The sequence below is a fragment of the Salvelinus fontinalis genome, chromosome 32 (genome assembly GCF_029448725.1).
Source record: "Salvelinus fontinalis isolate EN_2023a chromosome 32, ASM2944872v1, whole genome shotgun sequence".
Taxonomy (NCBI): Eukaryota; Metazoa; Chordata; class Actinopteri; order Salmoniformes; family Salmonidae; genus Salvelinus; species Salvelinus fontinalis.
The window spans coordinates 28001418-28014989 of record NC_074696.1 but is presented as its reverse complement, the minus strand read 5'-3'; the positions used below and the strand labels follow the sequence as shown (position 1 = coordinate 28014989).

At 43.7% G+C, this 13572-nt stretch overlaps 1 protein-coding gene across 3 annotated transcripts; it reads right to left on the bottom strand.

The window, feature by feature from the left end:
* Nucleotides 1–118: 118 nt before the first annotated feature.
* Nucleotides 119–10755, bottom strand: LOC129831016 (putative tyrosine carboxypeptidase MATCAP2). Of its 3 annotated transcripts, none has more exons than XM_055893989.1 (7): nucleotides 10406–10755; nucleotides 8184–8953; nucleotides 6168–6311; nucleotides 3776–3908; nucleotides 3045–3350; nucleotides 2464–2561; nucleotides 119–1743 (listed from the first exon to the last, which is right to left on the bottom strand). In XM_055893989.1, exons 1-7 carry the CDS (start codon nucleotides 10428–10430, stop codon nucleotides 1576–1578), a joined length of 1644 nt encoding a protein of 547 aa, XP_055749964.1. In that variant the 5' UTR covers nucleotides 10431–10755; the 3' UTR covers nucleotides 119–1575. The 3 variants fall into 3 exon arrangements, with proteins under 3 accessions (XP_055749964.1, XP_055749965.1, XP_055749966.1); XM_055893990.1 differs by having other exon boundaries at nucleotides 8184–8949; nucleotides 10406–10488; XM_055893991.1 differs by lacking the exons at nucleotides 8184–8953; nucleotides 10406–10755 and adding an exon at nucleotides 7524–7723.
* Nucleotides 10756–13572: the final 2817 nt, after the last annotated feature.

The following is a 13572-nucleotide window of genomic DNA, read 5'->3' as shown; positions in this document are numbered from 1 at the left end:
AAACACAGAGCCACAATGGAGACAAGTTTCACAGCGAAACCGGAGATTAATGAAGCGACAAGGGGACGGCAACACCTCTTCCCTCAGATTGAGAACAGACAGAAACACAAAGTCAATCTCCAAAGTGATGGATCCACTTTATTAGGGTTTCCCAGGGCTTCAGTGAACATCAGGAGGTATTAAAATACAGTACAATACAATACATAGTGCTCATCATACAGTTGGATCTGCCCAGGGCCATTTGTGGTGAAGTATCGGCAGCAAACATGCTACCTACAGATCAGATCAGTTTGTGCTGTCCTGCCAACTCCTATGGTCATTGGAAATAACTATTGGCAAGACAGCACAAACTGATCTAGGACCAGGCTTGGTGGAAGTGTCAATAGAACAATATTTATCAAATATCACAGTGTTCAGTTCTCATAACATGTACCAAAAGCAAGAACATCAACAACCTGTCAATCATGTTTGACAAACGGAGAAAAACATTACAGTACAATATTACTGTTGTAATGTGCCTTTAAAAACAATAGGCCTATTGGTTGGTTTTAAAATGCAGCAAGGAAAGTTCATCAGTGTAAGGTTATAAGGTTATCTCTAAGGAAACTGCCAGAAACAAAGCAGTTCAAAGTTCATAGGTGAAAGGTTATAAATTCTGGAGAGAAAAGTGCAAATCTTAAGACGGTGGGTGTTTGTAGGGATTGATGCTGCTGCACCAAGGTAACCTCTTGCCGGATACATCAACGGGGCACAAATACATATGATCCACAATACACTTCTATGCTATCACAATCCTACTATCTCAGCACTATGCTGCTGTCTTGTGCTTCGTTAGGTTGCCTTCTTCCACTGTAACCTGGCACATCATGAATCAGTGTTGTGCTTTTATGATACCATAGCCATCTCTCTCCTGTATGTCGCATACTGCAGCCCGATCCTGACAACCACACACTCTCTCTGGTTCATGGGTAATTCCCTGAACATCAACTATCAGAATAGCAACCAACCAAGGGCACAGTAAAAGCATAGGAACCCATTCGTTTTTGGAACAGAAGATTGAAAATAGAAGTGCACTTAGCTTTGGGGTGCAAGAGAGAGATGGAGAAATGGAGAGGGAAACCCTACATACAATACAGTACGCTGCACAAGTCATGTCACGTCACACAGCTACCATACGTGGTAGAAAACCCGTTTTCAACCAGGAAACTACATCATCATGACATCATATGCCATTTTGCCTGTTGGGGATGGTAGTGAGAGATGCAGGGTTGCCACTGTGAATGATGTCACTGACTTTAATGAGGTTTCGGTAGCTCAGTAGCTCGGTGGAAGTGTGGCATGCTGGAGGGTCAGGGGTCACTTCTTTCTGGGTATGCTCTGATGAGGAGCATATGGTCACTTTTCATGGGGTACTGGGACAGAAGAACCCGCACACTCACATACTCTAACACATACCTTTATAACAACCTCTATGCCTTTGTTATTTACAAAACGTTTCAATCCCAAATGGATCTTGGTCCGGTTGCTGTTAACCTATAAAAGCTATGTACTGGAGTAACTGAGTGTGCAGGCCCACTAGTCCTCTCGGATGAGCACCCCAAGCTCCTCGTCAGTCAGCTGGTTGACCTCCATAATCTTCTCCAGCTGTTCAGCGTAGCACGCTGTGTCCTGCAGGAAGTGAGGTATCCTCACGGGCTCCATCTGCGCCAGGCCTTTCAGCCGATCCACGTCCTCGTACGACACCTGGGCAAGCAGACAGACAGAAACAATCGAGATCATGCTAATTTGTTTTAGAACAAGCAAACAAAAACATCAGATAGACAGAAATAATCAAGATGGAATAATGTAATACAAGCAGGTTTCTATTCAGCAGGGAGTGCCACTGGCCAACCCTCCTCCAGGCAGGCTTTTGTTCCAGCTCTACTCTAACACACCAGGAACTGCGAATCCATGCTCTGATGAGCAGCTCATTAGAATCAGATGTGCTAGAGCAGGGCAGGAACAAAAGCCTGCATACCAAGTAGCTCTCTAGGAGGAGAGTTGGCCACCTGTGCTATACAGATATGCCTAGAACAGACAGCAGTAACACTGGAAGCCCATCTGTGTGAAACACATTGAGTCATGTGTTCCCTCTCTATGCCTGAAGTAATAATATGGTCTGCTCTGCTTTCTCCTCATACTGCTGTATTTACGTAAGCTTTTTCAGCCTGTCATCTCATTTAAATTCATGTGCAAATAGGCATTGTAGTTATGGTGAAGGAGAGAGGAGAGCAATACGAAAGCTGTGCAGTCAAACACATCGCCTTTGTGTCTCCTGTCTGCAGTGTAATGCACACCCTTTGAAAAATAATCATTACGCACAAAAAGGCATAGGATGCAGGTTAGGCAGCCTCCTGATAAACCTACTCTTGCTATGTCTATGGGTCTTAGTCTGATATATTAAACAGACCCCCTGTTACCCACCTTCCCCAGGGACATTAGCAGCTGGAAGTCAATCTTCTCTCTGTGTCTCAGGATCTTCAGGATGCCATCCAGGTAAACCTGGTCCTTACTGAAACAACCTGAAATATACAACAACAAGCCCATGGAGATGACATCAGTACGTACTGAAACAGCCAAGTCCACATTCATTACATCAGAAGTTAAAAGCAGCCAAGGCTTGGTAGAAAATGCTGACTCCAGTAGGAGGAAAAGCTCAAGTAAGAGATAGGCGTGTAGCTGCATGCAGGAGTGCCGATGTACATATGTAGGAGCTTAATTTGATCACCCTGTTGCAGGAGAACTTTCCTGCAATGCAGAACATTTAGAACGTGTAGTGTATCGGAGGTTTAAAAAGGCTTCTGAAGTTTGCAATTTACACCTTCAAATTTCAGACTTGATTTTTCCTTACGAAAGATGTATCGACTCCTTCAAAAATGTCCATTAATTATAATCCACATTTCCTGTTGCTGTAGGATTATTTTCCTGCTGTAGCAAACCGGCTCAAATGAAGACACTACATCTGGATGAGCGTGTGAACAAACGGTTGTGTCTGTGTTAGTTACCTGGCTGTGCGGTGTTGGTCTGTCCCCTCTTGGCTCGTACACAATAGTCCCAGCGTGTGTTGGGGTCCTGGACGAAGCGTCCCAGGCTGTGGAACAGCTGAGAGAAGGACTTGCGGCTGGCCTGGTACACAGTGTAGTAGAGCAAGGCAGCCCTCCACAGGGTAGGGTCCTTACGGAACAGGACAGAATGGATGCTGGCCAGCCCCTCCTCTGTGGGGTTCAAAGGTCGGAGGTTGTGCTTCTTCCTGCCGACTCCGCTGTTCCACGGCTGCTGGGCGTTGTTGATGCCCCGGAAGTAGTGTGTGCCTGGGCAGAGGGCACAGACACAGGAAATGATCGCAGTGGCTATATTTCACCAACAGGGTGAAGAGTCCCAAGCTGACCTCATCCTAGAAAAAATAACAGTGCTGCTGAGTACAGCAGAGCATACTAGTGGGCCGGTGAATTACTGTGAGCGAACAGCAAGTTCAGTATTGAGTGGTCCAGGACCATGAGTAATGATTGTGTTCATTTAAATGTGCTGTGGTTGTGGAAGTGCCTCTTATCAACCAATACATATTTTGCACCTAGCACTTCTGACCCATTCTCCCTGATCCAGGACAACTGTGTGCATTATGTTACCCTTGAAATACATTACTGTGTGGCTGCAATACTGGAACAAACACTGGGATTTGTGCACCTCTTGACAAAACTAAGCACCCCTAGAGGTATAATGGAGTTATAGTACCAACCGATCTCGTGTCGTAGCATGCCCTCCAACCAGTGTTCCCGGGCTGTGGCAATGTTGATGGTCAGAGTGGGCCGGCTGTTCACCACCGTCATGGACGCTCTGGAGAGGAGGTCATCTGTCACGTTGACCACTATCTGACAACAGAAAGAGGGAGAGATGTTGAGACTCACTTTATATGGAGCACTATCTGGCAAAGACACCACATAGAGATATGTGGTTAAGAAACGTCTACCTTAATAAGCGCTACGGTACCATAGCAGAATATGGGGTCACTATGTGGGAATTGTTATGATTGGGGTGTGCAGAATGTTAATTATATTGATCTTAGGGGGTTTGTTCTTTTGGGAGATTTAGGAGGAACAAGATGAACCAGGCAGGCAGAGTGGTATTTTATTATGTCTGTTTCCCATGGTCTCTATGACATTCATGGCTCAGAATGTCTCAGAAGTTATTATTCATTTATTCAACAAAAACAACAGGGCTGTAAAGCGGAGGTGCTCATGGAAATGGAAACCTTGTACAAGTTGCCTGTCACGTCGGGGATGTCAGCCTCCTACTGTATCTGTGTGGCTGTTCTTTTATAGCCATGGTACACCTGGGAACTGCTCTCTGACATAACCATTAGATGGATGAACATACAGTGCCTTCAGAAAGTATTCATACCCCTTGACTTATACCACATTTTGTTGTGTTACAGCCTGAATTAAAAATAGATTAAATATATTTTACCCAATAACGACAAAGTGAAAACATGTTTTTAGTTTTTGCAAATGTATTTAAATGAAATACAGAAATATCTCATTTACATAAGTATTCACACCCCTGAGTCAACACTATTCTGTACAGGCTTCCTTCTTTCCCCTCTGTCAATTAGGTTAGTATTGTAGAGTAACTACAATGTTGTTGATTCATCCTCAGTTTTCTCCTATCACAGTAATTCAACTCTTTTAAAGTCACCATTGGTCACCAAGTCACCAAAATATATGTTCTTTACCATTTGGCCATCAGATTTGCCACCAATGCTCCTTTTTGGACACATCACTGCACTCTATACTCCTCTGTAAACTGGTCATCTCTGTAAACTTGTCGCAAAACCTACTGGTTGATGCTTATTTATAAAACCCTCTTAGGCCTCACTCCCCCATTTCTGAGATATCTACTGCAGCCCTCATCCTCCACATACAACACGTTCTGCCAGTCACATTCAGTTAAAAAGGAGCCCAAAGCACACATATCTCTGGATCGCTTGTCTTTTCAGTTCGCTGCAGCTAGCAACTGGAACAAGCTGCAACAAACACTCAAACTGGACAGCTTTATCTCAATCTCTTCATTCAAAGACTCAATCATGTTGTCTCTACCTTCTTTCCCTTTGTGCTGTTGTCTGTGCCCAACAATGTTTGTACCCTCTTTTGTGCTGCTACCATGTTGTGCTGCTGCCATGTTGTGTTTCTATCATTTTGTTGTCATGTTGTGTTGCTACCATGCTGTGTTGTCATGTGTTGCTGCCATGCTATGTTGTTGTCTTAGGTCTCTCTTTATGTAGTGTTGTCTTTCTTGTCGTGATGTGTGTTTTGTCCTATATTTTTTATTTTTTTTATTTTGAATCCCCCATCCCCGCAGAAGGCCTTTTGCCTTTTGGTAGGTCATCATTGTAAATAAGAATTTGTTCTTAACTGACTTGCCTAGTTAAATAAAGGTTAAATAAAAAAAAAATGGCCTCATGGTGAAATCCATGGGCGGTTTCCTTCCTCTCCGGCAACTGAGTTAGGAAGGACACCTGTATCTTTGTAGTGACTGGGTGTATTGATCTCCATTGAATCAATTGATTCTCCATGCTCAAAGGGATATTCAATGTCTGCTTTTATTTTTTTTACCCATCTACCAATAGGTGCCTTTCTTTGTGAGGCATTGGAAAACCTCCCTAATCTTTGTGATTGAATCTGTGTTTGAAATTCACTGCTCGACTGAGGGACCGATAATTGTATGTGTGGGGTACAGAGATATTATGTTAAACACTATTATTGCACACAGAGTCCATGCAACTTATTACGTGACTTTTATGCACATTTTTACTCCTGAACTTATTTAGTCTTGCCACAACAGAGGGGTTGAATACTTATTGACTCAAGACTTCTAAAAACATAATTCCACTTTGACATTATGTAGTATTGTGTGTAGGCCAGTGACAAAAAAAAATATATGTAATCTATTTTAAATTCAGGCTGTAACACAACAAAATGTGGAAAAAGTCAAGTGGTGTGAATCCTTTCTGAAGGTGCTGTAGTTGACCCTGGATCTGTGGTAAGGGGTTCCTTCTACCATTTTCCAGGTAAAAGTTGCCCTTGACCACAGTTCTAGAATCAGATTACTCCAGCTGGCCCATGTCCTCTCACCTCCCCAATACAACCCTCCTTTTCCATGTACTTCTTGACCAGGTACCAGATACGGCACTTTGTGAGCAGGTTGCCTCCTGTGGCTTGCTCAAACTTCTCATAATTCCCATACTTCTGGAGGGCCAACTCCATGATACGCACCGCCTGTAGGGGGAGAGAAACATAATGACAGAAAACATTACGCTAAAATCTAATGAATGACTTAGGTGTTATCTCAGTGAGGATACAGCTACAAAGGCTTGATTCAGTTCAGGAGTACAACTTGTGTTCAGATGATATTGAGGGAAATAACAAGAACTTGACTCATCCTTCAGTTGATTTGTTTGGAGGGATATACTGCATAGCAAAGAGCTATCTATGATTAGGCTATATACATAAATAGCTCCCTTTTAGGAATAGCACTTGGAGTTGTTTTGTCAGGTGGCAAGGCCAGGGCAGGACAGTGCTTTCTTTCTTCTCTCTGTGGTGTGGTCAGGGCTGTGGACTAGGCCTAATAGAGACAGTCCCTACTCCCTACAGATCATTACAGAGATCATCCTCTCTCTCGCCCCAGCGCACACGCCATAGAGATCAAGTAGAGACCGGAAATCGAGTCAGTTCTGTTAAATGTACAGTAACTGGAGTTGTTACGCAATAGTACAATTAGCTGTTGAAGTCACACAGTGTAAATGAGTTCCTGAAGCTTATCAGGGTTAAGATTACTGCACGAGGTAGCCTAAACAACATGAAGTTGGGCAGATAGGCTAATTTGTGTTTCATCGTCTGAAGTTTAATAACAGTTGATTGTCAGCATTGAGGATCAAAACAAAAAAAGGGGTTCTATTCTACATCAGTGTAGTGAATGGCCACACAGTTATACACAATGGGAATGTGTAAAACGATACTAATACCAGGAGTGGAAGAAAGTAAACATAATAGCACAAACGGCAATGTCCACCACAGGATCACATTACCTACATTTTCTGTAGTCTTCACTCAACAAAAGAGGCTGCCATAGGTTCCTATCGGTATACTAGTGTTACCCAGATAGCAATCACGCAACAGAACACCTTAGGGGTTGCTATTAGGTTCCAACCGCACTCAAAACACTAGACCAGACTACATTCTATTCATTCTACTGAACTATATGTTAGACAGCAGGCTACCTAGTACAATCACTGTGATTTACAGTAGTGCTTGAAAGAATATTTTATTGGAAATTGATTTCTCCCTCAATTCATTCTTGTAGCTCCACTAACTATTGTGTGAGGTACAAAGATGTTCAGTAATATTCATGTATCCAATAACCTTTACGATGTCTGATTTCTCTTGTCTCTCTTGTTGGGGTAATCACAACATGACTTTTAACATACTCACTCAGGTATTGATCTGTTGTTAGCGTAGCTTGTTGGCTATCTGGCCAGAATAAGGGCTAATGTGGATAGCCATTTGATAAATACTAATGTGGATAGATCTTCAGACTACAGCTCAGACAGAGAGAGCACTGGTGTCTCTTTCCACCCCCTGACTGGTGTGCTAAGCTTGAGTTTTAAAGCACTTTTCCCCCCAACTAATCTATCCAAGCTTGTCTGTCAGGGTTTGTCTGTCAGGGTTTGTCTGCTGACTGGCTACGTGGCTTTCACTGAGTGGGCAGATTTACTTCAGCTCAGTCCTGGGAGAATAAGAGGATTGGCAGAGAGAAATTGTTAGGCCACAGGCTCTGGGCTTGACCCCGGCACAATGTGCCTCACTATTTAAAATCAGCCGGCTCAGCAGTAGCATTGGGCACTTGGGACATGGTTTAGGACAGGGTAGGTCATCTGTACCGACCTCTGGAAGTGCTTACTGTTTGTTGTGCCTAGTCTACCTCTTGCCTTAGTTGTATAAAACTTGTCTCCTGTCCTTAGACTTACCTGTAACAGTAATTGGCATGATAATTCGCTCCTCACCTCTCCACTGTTATAGCTGATGTGTAGGGAGATGTATGGTTTAAAATGGCCCAAAAAAACACTATTACTTAATTGACATGTGTCTCACCTGTGTCAGAAAGCGGTCGGAGGCATTGTTGTGGCGAGCCAGCACCAGCGGAGACACGGGGTTGCTGTACTCAAACTGAGGATTGTAGCTAAAGTCAGACTTGAAGAACTTCACCTTCTCTTTCTCTACGTTGGATGGCTTGATGGCAGTGAGGATGCAAAGCTTCTTGATTCCGGTGTTCTCCCCTTCCCGCATTGCCCCTCCTCTGGGCAGAGAGGGCAGCTTGGTACGGGGTGAGCTGGAAAAGCAGGTCTTCCGTGGCCGGGCAACAGGGCGGGGGGACAGGCCCATGGTGCTACCCAGGACTGTGATGCTGTGGGCTGCCTTTTGTCCGCTGGCGAAGCCCCCTGAGGCGGAGGAGAAGACATGGTGGTGGGAGGAGTGCCTGGTGTCCCTGGTGTCTCCGCTGCCCTGCTGGCCCAACAGTAACAGAGGAGTTACAGACGGGTGGCGGTGGTTATCATGTGACCTGCTGGATGTAGAGGCACATCTCACAGTCTTCTTGGGCCTGCGGTACGGGGAGTGCTTTGGGCTCTGTCTCTCCTCCTCCTCGCCCTGCAGGAGCACATTGTAGCTGCTGGTTCCTGTGGTGAAGAGGTCCTTGAGGATGCTGGAGGACAGCTTCTCCAGGCACACCTGAGTGGGGCTCAGAGGCTGCTTGTCCGGCACAGTGGGGCTTGAGTACTTCTTAGAGATCTCCATCTTTACCGGCACTGTCGAGCTCAGGAGGTACTTCTTAGACTGCTCCATCTCTGGCCAATGGAGCCTTTCTGAAACAACAAGTGATGATGACTGACCGAGGGTTGAGTCAGTAATACTGACGCAGCAGCTTACTTATTTTAGATTCTCTCACTAACTCACTGAACAGTACATAGACTAATCCTCTTACAGAACGATACAGAGGAGCTTCTTCAGTCTGCAGCCAGTTCAGCTCTAAAGCTAGACTTCTGTGAATTATGTCATGTGTGCATGTGTTGTTTACAGAACCCAATAGAGGATTATTCAATAGCTCAGAGGGTGATATCATTAGTTTGGGTTTGCAGAGAAACACTGACTCACCACAAGGCAATAAAGGCTGCTTCTATCCTCCTCCATTTCATAGAATCATAGTGCATAGACTTCAAATGGACATATCCAAATGGACATTTCTGACAACCTCTCCAGTTACAGCTTTATAGCAATTGTACCAGCAGTCCTTAGTGGGACTATTATGCACAAAGCACAGTCAGTTATGTAGGCGTGTCGCCAAATGGTTCCCATCGTGTCTCCAGAGTCTGACAGAGTAGCAGCCCTAGTGTATAGCCTTGTGTCCTGTGATCCAGTGAGATGGGCTGGTTGACCAGGAGCGTCATCACCATGTGTATAACTACTTTGTTCAGACAGGAGCACTGACGTGGAAGCTATGCAACCACTGCACTAACAACTCAACCAATTCAGGACTTCAGCAGATCACATGGCAACAACGGATTTCAAAACAAACCATTTCAGATAACAGTACCCAAGCTGAATCATTCCAAAAGATGAGTCTAGTAGCTGGTCATGGAACAAATACATTAACAATGGATAAATATCCCTTGACCATGTCAATGTACTAACAAGTACTGCAACAGCTACTGACAGTAATAATGCATTGTTAGACTTGTTATAACAATGTTGGTGTACTTTTTATATGCTTACTCTTTTAAATGTGTGCTTTTATAGATTTTTTATCTTGTGTATGTAAAAGTGACTTTTGGTGTCTTGAAAGGTGCTTGAAAAGTTAAGCATGTACGTTATGACTGCTTTATAATGTCTAACATGTCCATAATGTCTCTACAAGATCATCAGCAGACTCCAGCACCATCATCTATCATTCTCTGACCAGCTCACTCTGCTCAAGCCATAAACTGACCCTCTTCATCTTCAGAGGATGCAGCTTTCAGCTTGGCCTCTATTTGTTGACCTGTCCTGATACTAGTGCTTGATGTTTTTTGCTCTAGAAGCACTTTAAAAATGTAATACATTATTATTATTAAAAACATAAAATGAACGAGTGTCAAAACAACAGCCAGTTTCAGAGTGAGTGGAAAATCAACATATATGCAGCACAACTTATTATAAGCATTTGATCTGTTTGAAGTGCAGTGTGTTTATGTTGTTGCTGGCTTTCTGGACAAATTGGAAAGCTAATGTTAGCTAATTCAAGCAAATTCAAGTCATACACAGATGAAGTGCATACATACCAGTGACTTTTATTGATTCGAGCATTGATTCGAGTCTTTGTTCTGTGGACCACCTCTTGACAACAACGTCTTCCAAGCAAAAAAACTAGTAGCTAGCTAATACGTAACCTTAGCTAATGTAGCTAGCTAACCAGTTTACCAACTGTCACTAACCTAACAAGGTAGCTAGATCAAACTAAACAAGATTAGCTAGCTAGCAAGCTAGATGGTCAACTAACGATAACAGATAGCCAGCTAACTGAGAATGTCATCAGTCATTCCGTACTCATGTAGCTCCTGTAGCTCTCAAACTGTTATAGAGACTGAAGAACGAAATGACTCAAGCTAAGAGCGGTTTCCATGGTGCCCAGGCAACGTCACACAGAAACGATTGTGCTTCTATGAGATGACGTTTTCAGTAAAAAGACAAGAGATTCGATTTTTTGCAACTAATATTATTCCAAAGTGTCATTACAGTTTATACATATTTGTACTATGTTTTTCACTTTTTTAACCAAACCTCATACAAATTCGACCAAATTGTTTCATAAATGTAGCTTCATTCAATATCTGCTTATCTGATTCCATGTATTTCTGCATGTTTTAAATTTGTGACTCAGACTCAATGGCATAAAGAAAAGCATATGCTTCATTTAACCGGGCAGGTCAAATTCCATCCTCCTTATGTCTCACTGAAGGTAGGGCCTTGAATGATGGGATTATAATAATGACAGAAGCACAGAACTACCTGGGTTTGTATTTTGAATTTCGTGATCACACATTATTTATGATTCATAGTTGCAAGTATGATTCGCAAGTTTGTATCATGATGTGTGAAAGATTTAAGAATGGTCGCAAACTTGTAATTTGACATTTGAATACATTCAATAAGATTTAAAGCATATAGTGAATTTACGAGTATGAATATTCTACTGTGAATTAAAGATACACTTTAGTGTTGAGGATCAGCGGGGTGGGGATGTTGTTTCCTACCCTCACCACCTGGGGGCGGCCCATCAGAAAGTCCAGGACCCAGTTGCACAGGGCGGGGTTGAGACCCAGGGTCTCGAGCTTAATGATGAGTTTGGAGGGTACTATGGTGTTAAATGCTGAGCTGTAGTCGATGAACAGCATTCTTACATAGGTATTCCTCTTGTCCAGTTGGGTTAGGGCAGTGTGCAATGTGATTGCGATTGCGTCGTCTGTGGACCTATTGGGGCGGTAAGCAAATTGGAGTGGGTCTAGGGTGTCAGGTATGGTGGAGGTGATATGATCCTTGACTAGTCTCTCAAAGCACTTCATGATGACGGAAGTGAGTGCTACGGGGCGATAGTCGTTTAGCTCAGTTACCTTAACTTTCTTGGGAACAGGAACAATGGTGGCCCTCTTGAAGCATGTGGGAACAACAGACTGGGATAGGGATTGATTGAATATGTCCGTAAACACACCAGCCAGCTGGTCTGCGCAGGCTCTGAGGACGCGGCTAGGGATGCCGTTTGGGCCTGCAGCCTTGCGAGGGTTAACACGTTTAAATGTTTTGCTCACGTTGGCTGCGGTGAAGGAGAGACCGCAGGTTTTGGTAGCGGGCTGTGTCGGTGGCACTATATTGTCCTCAAAGCGAGTGAAGAAGTTGTTTAGTTTGTCTGGGAGAAAGACATCGGGGTACGCGAAGGGGCTGGTTTTCTTTTTGTAGTCCGTGATTGACTGTAGACCCTGCCACATTCCTCTCGTGTCTGAGCCGTTGAATTGTGACTCTATTTTGTTTCTATACTGATGCTTAGCTTGTTTCATTGCCTTGCGGAGGGAATAGCTACACTGTTTGTATTCGGTCATGTTTCCGGTCGCCTTGCCCTGATTAAAAGCAGTGGTTCACGCTTTCAGTTTTGCGCGAATGCTGCCATCAATCCACGGTTTCTGGTTGGGGAAGGTTTTAATAGTTGCTGTTGGTACAACATCACCGATGCACTTTGTCAGGATTTGGCCAGGATTGTTCAGGTTTTGGTCACTAGATGTCTCCATTGCACCTTTTTTGAACCTTTTGTTTTTTCCTTGCTCTAATTATTGTTTGCACCTGTGTGTCGTTTCCTTGTTGGTATTTAAACCCTGTGTGTTCCTCAGTTCTTTGCTCAGTGTTTGTATGTTAGCACCCAGCCCCAGCCCAAGCCTTGTTGTGAACATATATTTCTCTTATTGGATTTCCCAGAGGTTCTCTGGTTTAGTTCTTGTGTATTTTTGATTAGTCTTTTGAGGTTTGTCTTTTCCTGCTGTTTTTTCCACTTTGTGGAGTTTCTTTGTATTTTGGAGGATATCCATTTTTGCCTCTTGGCTTTATTTTGGACGTTGTGGATTTATATTCTTTGCCTGTAGATCTTTTTCTTTTATTAAACCACCATCTCTAGTACTGCTGAGTCTGCCTCATCTTCTGGGTTCTGCCGACTATTAGTGACTGTTTCTCACACCGGGTCCTGACACACTTGCTAATAAACTCGCTCACCGAATCAGAGTATACATTAATGTTGTTGTTCGACGCTCTCCGGAAAATATCCCAGTCCATGTGATCGAAGCAATCTTGAAGCGTGGAATCAGATTGGTCTGACCAGCATTGAACAGACCTGAGCACGGGCGTTTCCTGTTTTAGTTTCTGTATATAGGCTGGGAGCAACAAAATAAATCTGACCACGACTATATCGAAACGAGGGTGAGGGGTGGCTTTGTATGCGTCGCAAAAGTCAGAGTAACAATGATCCAGAATTTTGCCAGCCCGGGTCGCGCATTCGATATGGTGATAAAATTTAGGGAGCCTTGTTTTCAGCTTAGCCTTGTTAAAATCCCCAGCTACAATAAATGCATCCTTAGGATATGTGGTTTCCAGTTTTCATAGAGTCCAAAGAAGTTCTTTCAGGGCCGTTGAGGTGTCTGCTTGGGGGGTGTACACGACTGTGATTATAATCAAATAGAATTCTCTTGGGTTCCTGTATGTTGTTATGATCACACCACGACTCGTTATTCATAAGGCATACACCCCCGCCCTTCTTCTTACCAGAGAGATATTTGTTTCTGTCGGCGCGATGCGTGAAGAAACTGTTGGTACAGGTGGCTGTACCAACTCTGATAACATGTCCCGAGTGAGCCATGTTTCCGTGCAACAGAGAATGTTACAATCTCTGATGTCCCTCTGGAAGGCAACC